Genomic DNA, 13,368 nt, shown 5'->3' on the forward strand with positions numbered 1-13,368 from the left:
CAAGTCCAAATCCCTATCTCCATCCATGGCTAATTTAGGAAAGGGACCATTTTACCTAGCTAGCTAGCCACCGGAGGACAACAACACAACAGATGCAACAATTCAAGTTGTTTCAGTTAATGATGTAACGTTATGCTTTCAGGAGGAGATGCCAAATACAAGATGGCTTCCCTTGACACTTTTTTTCCGCCAGGACCATTCACAGTTGAGCTTGCTCAGTTTAGCTCAGCGCTGATTGGCTTATTTTTTATTATTTTTTTGTTAAGGGAGGCCAAATGCTCGCTGGCTTCCCTTGCATTCAATACTACGGGCGACAACAATGTCATACTCGTTTGGACCAGACAGTATCGGATAGATGGCCTCCACATAGAGAGACAGAGTGGCGCTGTTGCGCTCGCTCGGATGCTTTCTACTGTGAGGTACGTTCAGCCACTTCGAATTGAAGGAATGTTATGAAACAGAGAGAGGAAAGATACATTATTTTATGTATTTACATTTTTTTTTGGGGGGGGGGGGCTGGCTTTCCTTGGCGTCCATTAATACACGTCACTGGTCATAAGTAATAATGTTCGCCAAAATGTGAAAATGACCAATCAGCCTTATTATGTTGCTGGCCTCTGTTTATGCCTGTGTGTTGCTTGGCAACGACCAAACATCGGAACTGTTTTGAAGTTACAGACAAACCTTGAGAATAAACAAATTACTGGGTTACACATTGTTAAAAGGCCTTTGATCAATTAAGCACCTATTTGGCAACAGTTGAACTGCCCTGTAAAGAATACGTTTAGTTCACCCAAGAAAGGTTAGCGACGTCCATGGTAAGGGTCCAAGTATGGACACATTTTGCTAGCCTAAAAATGCCTCGATTTGACTCACTACACAGCATCACTGATAGGTTTATTAGGAACCTTTGGCAGCATCTATGCGTCTGTCTGTATGTATGTATGTGTGTCTCTCTGTCTGTTTATCTGTGCTCCGTCCTTGTGACCAGGTAGCTAACATTACCTCAATCCATCCACCAACCACATTCACCTATTCATCTGTTGAGAAGATTTTAATTTCCCCTAATTCCAGTCTGTCCCTAATTTGTTCAGGTGTAGCAGAAGATGGCAAAAGGCTATGCCTCACTTATCAAAGAAGCCACTGTGCTCCTTGACAAGTATAATGCAGACTAACAGTGTGTGGAGGATTTTACAGAGGATGCTTCAAAGGACATTGAGGTAACTGTACCTAAATTGAGTAGTGTGTGATATGTATATGTTGTGATGGATTGTTAATCTCATGCCCTATTACGAAGCATTAAAACATTATTTTAAAGCTAGGGAAAAGAGACTATTTATCAAAATGGTCAGACCAGAGCCATATACCGTATCGATCTATAACGTAATACTGCTTCGGTGTTACAGACATTTTAGATAACAGTCAGTTTCTTTCTTACCAGAACCTGGATGCCTTGGATAAGAAGTTTATACTTGACATAATTTCTGTATGCATTGAGCATAAAAAGTTATTGGATGTTGTCATCAATGTCTTGTATGCTCAGAATGGGAAATGCTTACTGAAGGCTGGTTATAACCAGTTTGCCAGTAAATTCATCACAAAATGTTCAATAACTAAATTCTAGATAATGCTTTCAAAATGGTATAACAAACGCATGATCTGACCATTTGTCTCTTCTATATTTGTCAATCCACAGTAATCTGTTACTTCAGCATGTTCCTCCTTGATGACATGGGACTGCAGTGCTTCAGCAAGATTGTGAACTCTCTGGACTTCAAAAGTTAGAAACACATTTTCTGTGGTCTAATGGCACCAACAATGCAATTATTTCACAGTTTGAGGTCATTTTATGGCTCATAAAATAAATCAACTTTCTCGGACAATCCAGTCACTTACCTTCATATAGAGGGGGTCATCTGTGTGGTATTTTTTGTGTCATGAAGTTTGAGTGTCAAACTGTAGACTGTTAAGGTAATGAAACTGTACTTGGACTGTGAATGACAGAGTAAATTATGGTTAAGTAGTTCCTAAGTTTCTTTTTCAACATCACAAACCTCAGTACCTCGATCCAGGGGGAGTGGAGTGAGATCTATGATGCTGCCTATGTGAAGAGGAAGTGGATTGCCCCACTGCTAAAGTACATCATTCAGGTTATACCTAAAGACATTGATGCACTAATGCTGTCTTATTTCATTTTTTTATTTTTCATGTCTTCCCTGTCTTGCCATCTCTTTTTCTAATAGATAAACATTTCCCCACTAGGTGGAGCCCTGAGATTGAGATTCTGATGGCTCAGCTTGCAGCCAGAATCTCTGAGGGAGTCAACTCAAGAAAGCCACCAAGAAAAACACTGAGCCCCAGGAATTTTCACTTTCCAAACTCATAGCTCACCCTCTTCCTGCACCTGAGGCCACCCCCCTGCAGGAGAAACAGCAGCCAGTCAGTATCATGTTTCAGTTTTACTATAGGCTACCGCTTCACAATGGTGCTTTTTTTATTTGGAAACATTGAGCTGGGGTCCAAAGTCAGAATGTTATTGACACAATATCATAATAGATAGGCTATTCTATTTGTATAACCTTCATAGTAACAGCTGCTTATTTAGTCCTGGGTACCAACCAGCACCTACATACCTCCAAAAGAAAAGCAGGTCTTAGAGGAGGACAAACAGAGGAATCGTCAGAAGGCAGAGGTATATTGTGTCTGGTATCTCATTTTGACACATGCCGTTTTTCTCCTGCACTCATACATGCATCAAACCCCTATTTCCTTTTCCACTTACAGCAAGTCATGTATGAGGCAAACACTCAAAAGTTCAAGTGTCCAATCCCACAAAAGTCTGAGCACACCAAGTTAGTTACATTTTCCCTGCAAGAGATTTTCAAATAATTTTTCTTGCTTCAAGGTTATTTTTTGTATATCAGCATCCTGTCTCCATCCATGCTGAATCATACTATACTGTCTGATTTCCAGTGTCATATCCCAGATTGTGCGAAGCCACGCTCAAGTTTGATTCACTCCACACCTCTGGAACTCCAGCCACCCATAAGGTAGTGCTCTCACATGATACAGAAATAATATACAGTAACTGACAGACACATTTGACTATGAACTTCTTTGTGTATGCCCCTGTGTATTTGTATATGTCCACCATAACAACCTGCCCATCAGGCTAAACACCACAGCCATCCTGAGACAGGGGGCTTTGTATAACCATCAGGTGGAGGATGGATCTACACTGGTACAATATGATGCATGCACCTGTGCCTCATATATCAGGTGTGCCACTATACTACAGGAATTAATCACTATGCCAACTGTCAGTCACTTTTTTGACACAAAAAACTAGCTGGGCCAGTGGGACACTTATGAAGGCAGCTAGAGTGGAGATGTATTATAATGTGTGTTACGGTAACACAGGATGGAGCAGCTGGTGGAGGGGGTGGACAAGCCCGCCTCATTCCTGCAGTGGCAAAAGGAGATGCGGGAACTGAACCTCCAGGAGGAGCTTGCCCAGGTGGAGCGCCGGCGTCTGGAGGGACGCATCAGTTATGAAAAGGCTGCTCTCGCCCGCACCGGCATCATGGTTCGCAACCAGAAGACTGCACTGCTAAAGAAGGAAGAGGTGTGTGTTATTATAGTTAGTGTTATACAGTTTTGGAATCATTGAGAAAAGGTAAGTGTTCCTGTCTTTGTGAGTGTGTTTTATTGAGCCTATCTTGTTTGTGATTGTGTGCAGACTGCCAAGCTGATGCAGAGATACGTAAACAAGCAGTTGCAGGAGGAGAAAGAGATGAGAGACCTGGAGCAAGAGATGGTAGATGGACACAAAAACTCAAAAGCAGCTAAAGTGAAGCTGCAGGAGTTCACACAGCGTATAGGTGACTAAACTGTAGCATTACATCACCCCCTTTCCCCACATAATGTACACTTTCTCAACATCAGTTCTATCACACCTGCTTTGGTGTTATGGTGCAACAGATAGTGTTTGGCAAATTGGGATCTCATGTCTGTGTGCTTTTTTGTATGTTTGTGTTCCAGTAAAGGAAGTGTCGGAGCAGTGACTCCTCAGGAACCTCCCCAGCTCTTGGTTCAGGAAATTCTCAAAATCATGCCAGTTTATTCCTCTCTCTTGTCTCCCTGTCAATCAAATGTATTTATGAAGCCCTTTTTACATCAGCCGCTGTCACAAAGTGCAATATAGAAACCCAGCCTAAAACCCCAAACAGTAAGCAATGCAGATGTAGAAGCACGCTCTCCAGGTCACTGAGGCACTGTTCCAGCAGGTCTTCCGGCATTATGGCCTTCCGGAGGACATCATCTCCGACAATGAGGCGACCATGTTCCATCCTGGTGATCGGTGACAAAATCAATGGACAGAGTCTCCCTGCTGGAGTATGCTGGGGCGATTTAGTTTGGGCACATACTGAACATAAATTGACATAGTGAGCCACATCCTGAGCCAAGGTGGGCCACCAGTATTTATTGGAGATAGAGTGAATGGTGCGGGTAATACCTGGGTGTCCAGTGGTGAGAGATGTGTGCGCCCAAGTCAACAGCCTATCGCTTACCTCCGTGGGGACGTAGATGCGCTCAGGAGGGCAGGTAGCGGGCGTGGGTTCCCTCTCCAGATCCTGGCAGATGTCTACATCTACATCCCAAAACAAGGGGCCAACTATACAGGAGGATGGAATATGAGGCTGGAGGGCGCTTACCGCACTCTCAATCGACATGGACCCACAGGGTGAAAGGAAGCAGGTCTTCCGGCATCCTGGTGCCCTGGCGGGGATCTTCATCCTTGACAAGGAGATGGTGGGGTTATGCTGTTGGAGCCATGGCAGGTCGAGGATGACTTTGTGCGCGGGTGCAGTGACGATGAAAGGCTCTCCTGGTGCATTGGTCCCACGGTAAGGGTGATTGGTGCTGTGAGTGATATTTCCGTGTCCCAGTGGTCGACCATCAAGCGCTTGAACCCGGAAATGGAGAGGAGAGTGGGTTTGAGGGTATGTTCAGGGAGGAGGCAAGGGCCTGGTCAATAAAATTCCCTGTGGCACTAGAGTCCACTAGAGCAGTAGATACCACAGATGAGGGACAGCCTGCTAGTGAAGATACTAAAAAGGGTTTGGCGGAAAGTGATGACGGTGAAATACTCACGCCAAACCCAGGAGACGGATAATCACAGAACCGTCCCGCTGCTCTTGTGGACCCTGGGTTGGGACGTATTGGACACCACGGAAGCTGGCGCCCCTCCTGTCCGCAATAGGGACAGAGCCTCAGCTGTTTCCGACTGTGGCGCTCAGCCGTGGGAAGGTGCATGGCCCCTACCTCCATAGGTTCAGGCTCTGACTCAGAATGGTCAAGGAAGGAGGGAGAGAGGTGATGGTGATCCCGAAGAAGGTTATCCAGATGGATGGCCATCATGATAAGTGCGTCCAAGGAGAGGGTGTCATCTCGGCACGCCAACTCCATCTGGACCTCTTCGCACAATCCTCTTCTGAATAGGGTGTGGAGCGCCGGCTCATTCCATCTGCTGGATGCTGCCACTGTAAGGAAGGCGAGGGCATACACCGCAGCAGTCCGGCCTTCCTGCCACAGTTGAAGTAAGAGCTCGCCTCCATCTCTGCCCTCGGGTGGATGGTCGAAGACCCCCCTGAACAGAGCCATGAACCACTCATACGAATCCAGCTCTTCATCTCCTCTTTCCCAGACAGCCGTAACCCACTCCGATGCCAGTCCAGTCAGCAGGGAAATAACCGTGGCAATTTTGGACATCTCGGTGGTGGGGCCTCCCATCTGATGAGTGAAATAGAGGGAGCACTGGAGTAGGAAGCCAGGGGAGGGACAAATGGACCTCACTGACCTGGACAGACTGCTGGATGGGCTGGAATACTGTCTCGCTGGGTCGACTGGTGGTTGATAATCCCCCGCCCGAGGGAGGTGATGCCCCTTGGGTAACGTCGAGACGATGCAGAACGAGAGGACCTCTTCCATAGCCGTTCCCAGTTGAGCCAGCTGGTCATGGTGTTGGCGAAGTAGGTTTCCCTGTTTGCTGACCATATGGGAGAAGCCTTGATCAACTGCTGCTTCCATAATATTGAGGCGTTATTCTGTAACATAGACACTGGGAGTCAGGAAGCAGGTGGAGAGTTTAATAAAACAATAAACAATACAAAAACAGGAGAAGCTTCGGGACATGGAAACAGAGTCAATAACACCTGATGGGAAATAACAAGAGAATGCTAAATATATTGGGAGTAATCCAGAAGGTGAGAGTTCAGGTGTGCCTGATGATGAGGCGCAGGTGTGCGTAACGATGGGTAGCCAGGGCCGGTGGTTAGTAAACCGGCGATGTCGAACGCTATTATTTACATTTTTTATTAGTAATTTTATTTTTCGTATTTTTTAACTCTGCATTGTTGGGAAAGAGCTAGGAAGTAAGCATGTCACGTTAAAGTCTACACCAGTTGTATCCGGCACATAATTTGATTTGAGTTGGTGTTATTTGCGACCCGCTCAGTTTCCCACCACAATACACCAGAAATGGCCATAAATAGTAGAACCAGCTTACCTGCTTTTACACTATTTGACTATTAGATGGGTAAATCTATTTTAATTCAATCATTTTCTGACAACATCGCTTTTGTTTTAAACAAAACTTTACAGGCATGTTTGCCCATGGAAGAAGTGGTCAGAAATACCTTTTTTGACCCGAATGATAAAGGTGTTCAAAGTTCACCAATTATTACCTCCCCTATATTTGTCAGTTCCCCAGCTCTGTTCCCCACTGCTGCAGTGATTGTCGAATGTCGTTGTGTTGCCGGTGTGCCTGTCTTGTTTCATGTCTGTTCCTTATTAAATGTTAACTCCCCGTACCTGCTTTTCATCTCCAGCATCGGTCCTTACACCCCACCACACAATGAGACATCCATGTCTTCATCACTGGAAAAGATAAACAGTTGAGTTTATCATTTAAAAGCTTACAAACAGTGTTGGCCAACCATGTTATTATTTATTCTACAATGGGCTAATATGTATGCAAGGTTTTGTTCAAATCAAAAGGGCTGCTGTCAAAAGTGATTGAATTTAAAAGGATTTTGAAACAAATATTGAAAAAGGAATAGTTTTACCATATTAAAACGAGAATTCAGTTCACGTAACAGGGTTGCCTTTAGAATGTGGGACAGATGTTTATATGAATCACAAATCACATGAAATAAATAATCATCTTCAGAAATGACTTCGTCAAAGCATCAACATAACTACGGCTTTACAGTGATGGTGAGAACTTGTTGAGAAATGTTGGATTAAAATCTTCCTGGAAGTCACAGAGGGTGCACGGATGCAACATTTTGGCACTTTAGCAAGTCTTTATTCATATTACAAATCTGATTTATTGAATTCTCCATGTGGTCTATTTTAAAGATGCACAATTTCTACTTAAAACCTCACATCTAGATGTTCCGCTAGCGGAACACCGCTCCAATATCCAATGATAGGGCGTGGCGCGAATTACAAACTCCTCAAAAATCCCAAAACTTCCATTTTTCAAACATATGACTATTTTACGCCATTTTAAAGACAAGACTCTCCTTTATCTAACCACATTGTCCGATTTCAAAAAGGCTTTACAACGAAAGCAAAACATTAGATTATGTCAGGAGAGTACCCAGCCAGAAATAATCACACACCCATTTTTCAAGCTAGCATATAATGTCACAAAAAACAAAACCACAGCTAAATGCAGCACTAACCTTTGATGATCTTCATCAGATCACACTCCTAGGACATTATGTTATACAATACATGCATGTTTTGTTCAATCAAGTTCATATTTATATCAAAAACCAGCTTTTTACATTAGCATGTGACGTTCAGAACTAGCATACCCACCGAAACTTCCTGTGAATTTACTAAATTACTCACGATAAACGTTCACAAAAAACATAACAATTATTTTCAGAATTATAGATACAGAACTCCTTTATGCAATCGCTATGTCAGATTTTAAAATAGCTTTTCGGTGAAGCACATTTTGCAATATTCTGAGTAGATAGCCCGGCCATCATGGCTAGCTATTTTGACACTCACCAAACTCAGATTTACTATAAGAAAAATTGGATTACCTTTGCTGTTCTTCGTCAGAATGCACTCCCAGGACTTCTACTTTACACCCAATGTTGTCTTGGTTCCAAATAATCCATAGTTATATCCAAATAGCAGCGTTTTGTTCTTGCGTTCAAGACACTATCCGAAGGGTGACGCGCCGGCGCATATCGTGACAAAAAAATTCTAAATATTCCATTACCGTACTTCGAAGCATGTCAAACGCTGTTTAAAATACATTTTTATGCGATTTTTCTCGTAAAATAGCTATAATATTCCGACCAGGAGACGTTGTTTTCGTTCAAAGACTGAAAATGTAAAATGGACTCTTCACGTGGACGCGCGCACCCGTTTCATTGTTCTCAGATCGACCACTATCCAAATGCGCTACTGTTTTTCGCCCAGGGACTGCAGAGTCATCATTCCCCGTTCTGGCGCCTTCTGAGAGCCTATTGGAGCCTTAGAAAATGTCAGGTTACAGCAGAGATCCTCTGTTTTCGATAAAGAGGCTATAGAAGGCCAAGAAATGGTCAGAGAGGGCACTTCCTGTATAGAATCTTCTCAGGTTTTGGCCTGCCATATGAGTTCTGTTATACTCACAAACACCATTCAAACAGTTTTAGAAACTTTAGGGTGTTTTCTATCCAAATCAAACAATTATATGCATATTCTAGTTTCTGGGCATATTCTAGTTTTTTTATCCGGCCGTGAAAATACTGCCCCCTATCCTAAACAGGTTAAAACATCAAATGGACACAAAAGGCACTCTTTTCGTGGAATGACCCAGCTATCCGCTGTTCTTACTAGCTAAGTCGATGAAGTGTAGTTTTATCTACTTAGTGTTGTGTCTTGTAAATTCAATTTCCATTAGCTGCAATTCTTATTGCAATAAGTATAGGACGTTTATTATATTGTGTGTGTGTGTCATTTATTTAGTTTGCAGTGACAACAATACTTTGGTGACAACATGAGTCTGGTAAGTCTGTTCCCCTTTCTCATCACTCAGACGACAAACACCTCCCACTGGGCAAAGACGACAATTCAACGTCTATTCCACGTTGATTCAATGTAATCTCATTGAAATGACATGGAAACAATGTTGATTCAACCAGTGTGGGCTCTTTCCTCTCCCTTTATTTTCCCATGTATGTTTACCCCCTTTATATTTAATGATTGTACCCATATGTATCCATGCTGAGCAGGATTCAATAGAGATCCTTGATACCAGATGCTTCACCAATACAAGGGAAGGCACAGCAGACAGTGCCACAGGCGTCATGCCCATAGGAGGCATAGGAGCGCGTGCCCCCTCAGATTTCTCCTGTTTAAATAAATAAATAACATAAAATCTCTAATACTGCTAGCCACTTTGCAATTTTATGACGTTGGCTTTAGCTTGCCCAGATAGGTTCCCAATCTCCCAACCTCATAACTAGCTACCAAGAAGCCATTTAAAGTTAGAGTAGCTAGCTTGTCTAACTATCATAGCTGGCATGCCTGCATGCATGCCTTGAGTTCTCGCTCTCCAATTAAGTTTTCGTCTGTACCTGTCTATGGATTGACTATGTTGATCCCCATTCGGTATCTGTTGCCAATCAGTAATTAGTTTTCCCTGATAAACCCACTTCCTGAAGGACAACCATTCCTCAGAGGGCTTTTTCACTAACGACACGTGTGGACCCCACTTTTCTCTATACCTGGCCTGATTTTGTGGTCCAAACTCTACCTCTACAGCCGCATGAGTAGTATCATAGTGGAACCACTTCAGTCCTATAGACCTCTCTGTTGTTTTAAATAAGGCCTCCTCATAGTCAGGGTCAGGCCCAGGGTTTTGGTTTTGGTTGTACCACAAGGTACAATGTAAGTAGTCCGCATTCATCCTGGTTTGTCCAGGCACCACTTCGTCTGCCAAATCCACCAGTGTCTTAGGGACATCTGTGTGGCCCCCTCAGAATAAATCCTGACTATACAAATAACATTGTTCCCCTTCCCCGCTCACAGCCATATTATCTCCTACCACTAGGCTTTCATTCCTCTTTCTGTGGGGGTGACGGCCACATTCAACAGAGTCATTGTATCTCTTCCCAACAGATTAACTGGACATAACCTGGAGATAAGGATTGGAATACATGCCTGCCCTCCCGACTTCTCATGTTTTAGAACCAATGGAGCAGACAGTCTTTCAACTACCTGATGTCCAGAAGCTGAACGGACCAAAATCTTTTCCCCATTTATTCTTACTCCTTCAGGCTTATTATATGTCCTAAATACTTAACATAAGTCTACCATAATTAAAACTTATTCTTGCTAACTTTTTAACTTTATTCAACAAAAAATATAATAATACTATAATATAAATTTTACAGCCTTGTTGTGTTAAATTTCTCACAAAAATATAATCTACATACAACAACAGCTAACTACCTAAGGGAGAATAAAACTTAGCTAGGTTACTAAACATTACTTAAGCCAAAATAGTGGGAGTTTCAAAATAACCTTATAACAATCTTTTATAAACCCACCTTCGCCCCAAAAATATAAATCCAAACCTCAAAGGACCGTATCCTCCCCCATTTTTAACTTCTTGGTGACAGGGGGCAGTATTCGGAAATTCAGATGAATAACGTGCCCAAATTAAACTGCCTGCTACTCGGGCCCAGAAGGTAGGATATGCAAATTATTAGTAGATTTGGATAGAAAACACTCTGAAGTTTCTAAAACTGTTTGAATGATGTCTGTGAGTATAACAGAACACATATGGCAGCAAAAACCTGAGAAAAAATCCAACCAGGAAGTGGTTTTTCAAGTGATTGCCTATCCAAACTACAGTGTCTGTGGGGTCATTTTGCACTTAATTTTAAAATGTTTTTGTCATTTTGCAGACACTTATCCAGAGCGACTTACAGTAGTGAATGCATACATGCATACATTTGATTTTTTCCCCCCCCATACTGGTCCCCCGTGGGAATCGAACCCACAACCCTGGCGTTGCAAACACCATGCTCTACCAACTGAGCCATTCGGGACTTCCACTTCCACTTCCACTAGATGTCAACAGTCTTTAGAACCTTGTTTCATGCTTCTACTGTGACTGGGGAGAGAATAAGAGCTGACTCAACAAGTGGACTGCCTGAGGCCAGTGAGTTGTTTTCTGCGCAGTCACGCAGGCGCGCCGTTCCTAATTTTTTCTCTGTTATGAATACGCTATTGTCCGGTTGGAATATTATCAAATATTTATGATAAAAAGACCCTAAGGATTGATTGTAAACATCGTTTGACATGTTTCTACGAACGGTAATTGAACTTTTTGACTTTTCATCTCAGGTTTTGCGCTCACGCATTATGCCTTTGGAATAGTGATCTGAACGCGCGAACAAAACGGAGGTATTTGGACACAAATATGGAGTTTTCCGAACAAAATGAACATTTCTTGTGGGAGTCCTGGGAGTGCATTGCGACGAAGATCAGCAAAGGTAAGTGAAGATTTATAATACTATTTCTGAGTTTTGTTGACTCCAGAACTTGGCGGGTAACTGTATAGCTTGCTTTGATGGCTGAGCTCTGTACTCAGAATATTGAACAATGTGCTTTCGCCGTAAAGCTATTTTGAAATCTGACACAGCGGTTGCATTAAGGAGAAGTGTATCTATAATTCTTTCAATAACTGTTGTAAATTTTATCAACGTTTATGATGAGTATTTTTGTAAATTGATGTGCTCATTCACCGGAAGTTTTGGGAGGCAAAACATTTTCTGAACATCACGCGCCAATGTAAAATGGGGTTTTTGGATATAAAAATGAACTTTATCGACGAACAAAACATACATGTATTGTGTAATATTGAGCCCCGGGAGTGTCATCTGATGAAGATCGTCACAGGTTAGTGATTCATTTTAGCTGTATTTCTGTTTTTTGTTACGCCTCTCCTTGCTTGGAAAATGGCTGTGTGGTTTTTCTTGTCTCGGCACTGTCCTAACATAATCTAATGTTATGCTTTCGCCGTAAAGCCTTTTTGAAATCGGACAATGTGGTTGGATTAACGAGAAGTGTATCTTTAAAATGGGATATAATAGTTGTATGTTTGAGAAATTTGAATTATGAGATTTTTGTTGTTTTGAATTTGCCGCCCTGCTATTTCACTGGCTGTTGAATAGTGTGTCCCGCGGGTGGGACACGTCCCACATGTCACAGAGAGGTTAACACATGACTCTCCATGAGAGCAATGTATAAAAAAACACTACTACTGGTCAAAAGATAAAACAAATGTCAAATAACATAATCAAATTAAAATCACTACTCTGAAAAACTCCACAAAGAAAAATTATTGTACCCTTATGGTCATAGGAAAATAGACTTAAGGAAGCCTACCCTTAGTGAAAGGCAATGCCCTTTCTTTCTTCACATTGGTCCAAATTACAAATATGTCTAAGAACTATAAACTCCATAATAATTATCAATTACACAAATTACCTTGAAATTAGTATTACAAATGACCTTAAATTCATTTTCCAAATGGCTTTCCAATGAGGCTGATCAAACCACAATGGAAAGTCATGATAGAGGTCATAGGTCATAGGTCATACAAACCCTTCAAAGAAGTGTTTCTTACTATATTAGACAAATTAAAGAAAAACAGTCAAACATTTCCTACATGTTGTATCCCAGATTCCCAGAACATTCCTTTATCAAAATAATTCACGTGTTTAATTAAAACTCAGAAAATAAAGACTTCTAAAATTCCATGTGTGTGCATGCCCCTTTAAGATACCTTGGCACTAAGACAAAATGAAAACTCACCAAACCCAAAATAAATAGTACGCACAAATCAAACATAGTATTTTAAAAACACCAACAAATAGTTATACACTATGTTTTGTGTGTGGGTATTTGCAAACCCTAAGGTAAAAACAAACAAAAACTTGCCAGGCCTTTTCAATTTGGTAGTTTACGGCCTCAATCTCACTCACTCTCCCCAAGATTATAGGAACATTCCAAAGAGAGACAATGAAACCCCCATTTTCCCGGAAAAAAAACAAAACACTTCGTCAGCATTCATTATACTACACCGATACAGAAACCCAAAAGTTAACTACAAACAAAAACTGATAATAATAATAATTTCACTGTACTCCCTCAAATCATTAATCATTCATTTTAATCTACATCAATGTATATGTATGCTTAATTGAACATGCCCTACCCTTAGATACAATTATCCTGGTATCATTACTAGACCAATGTCCAACAAATATGTGATAGCTTTTT

General features: G+C 41.8%; 1 protein-coding gene and 1 long non-coding RNA gene across 2 annotated transcripts; both read left to right on the plus strand.

Annotated features, from left to right (window-relative positions):
- Positions 1-681: 681 nt before the first annotated feature.
- On the plus strand, positions 682-1,875 carry LOC115172549 (uncharacterized). Its single transcript, XR_003871454.1, has 3 exons — positions 682-818; positions 1,095-1,220; positions 1,697-1,875. It is a non-coding gene; the product is annotated as an uncharacterized LOC115172549 (long non-coding RNA).
- Positions 1,876-2,482: 607 nt separating this feature from the next.
- Positions 2,483-4,211, plus strand: LOC115172079 (cilia- and flagella-associated protein 99-like). Its single transcript, XM_029729268.1, has 6 exons — positions 2,483-2,524; positions 2,606-2,692; positions 2,974-3,050; positions 3,421-3,625; positions 3,740-3,881; positions 4,042-4,211. The coding sequence occupies exons 1-6, from the start codon at positions 2,483-2,485 to the stop codon at positions 4,062-4,064; spliced, it is 576 nt and encodes a 191-aa protein (XP_029585128.1). The 3' UTR covers positions 4,065-4,211.
- Positions 4,212-13,368: the final 9,157 nt, after the last annotated feature.

Source organism: Salmo trutta, chromosome 33, assembly GCF_901001165.1.
Source record: "Salmo trutta chromosome 33, fSalTru1.1, whole genome shotgun sequence".
NCBI lineage: Eukaryota > Metazoa > Chordata > Actinopteri > Salmoniformes > Salmonidae > Salmo > Salmo trutta.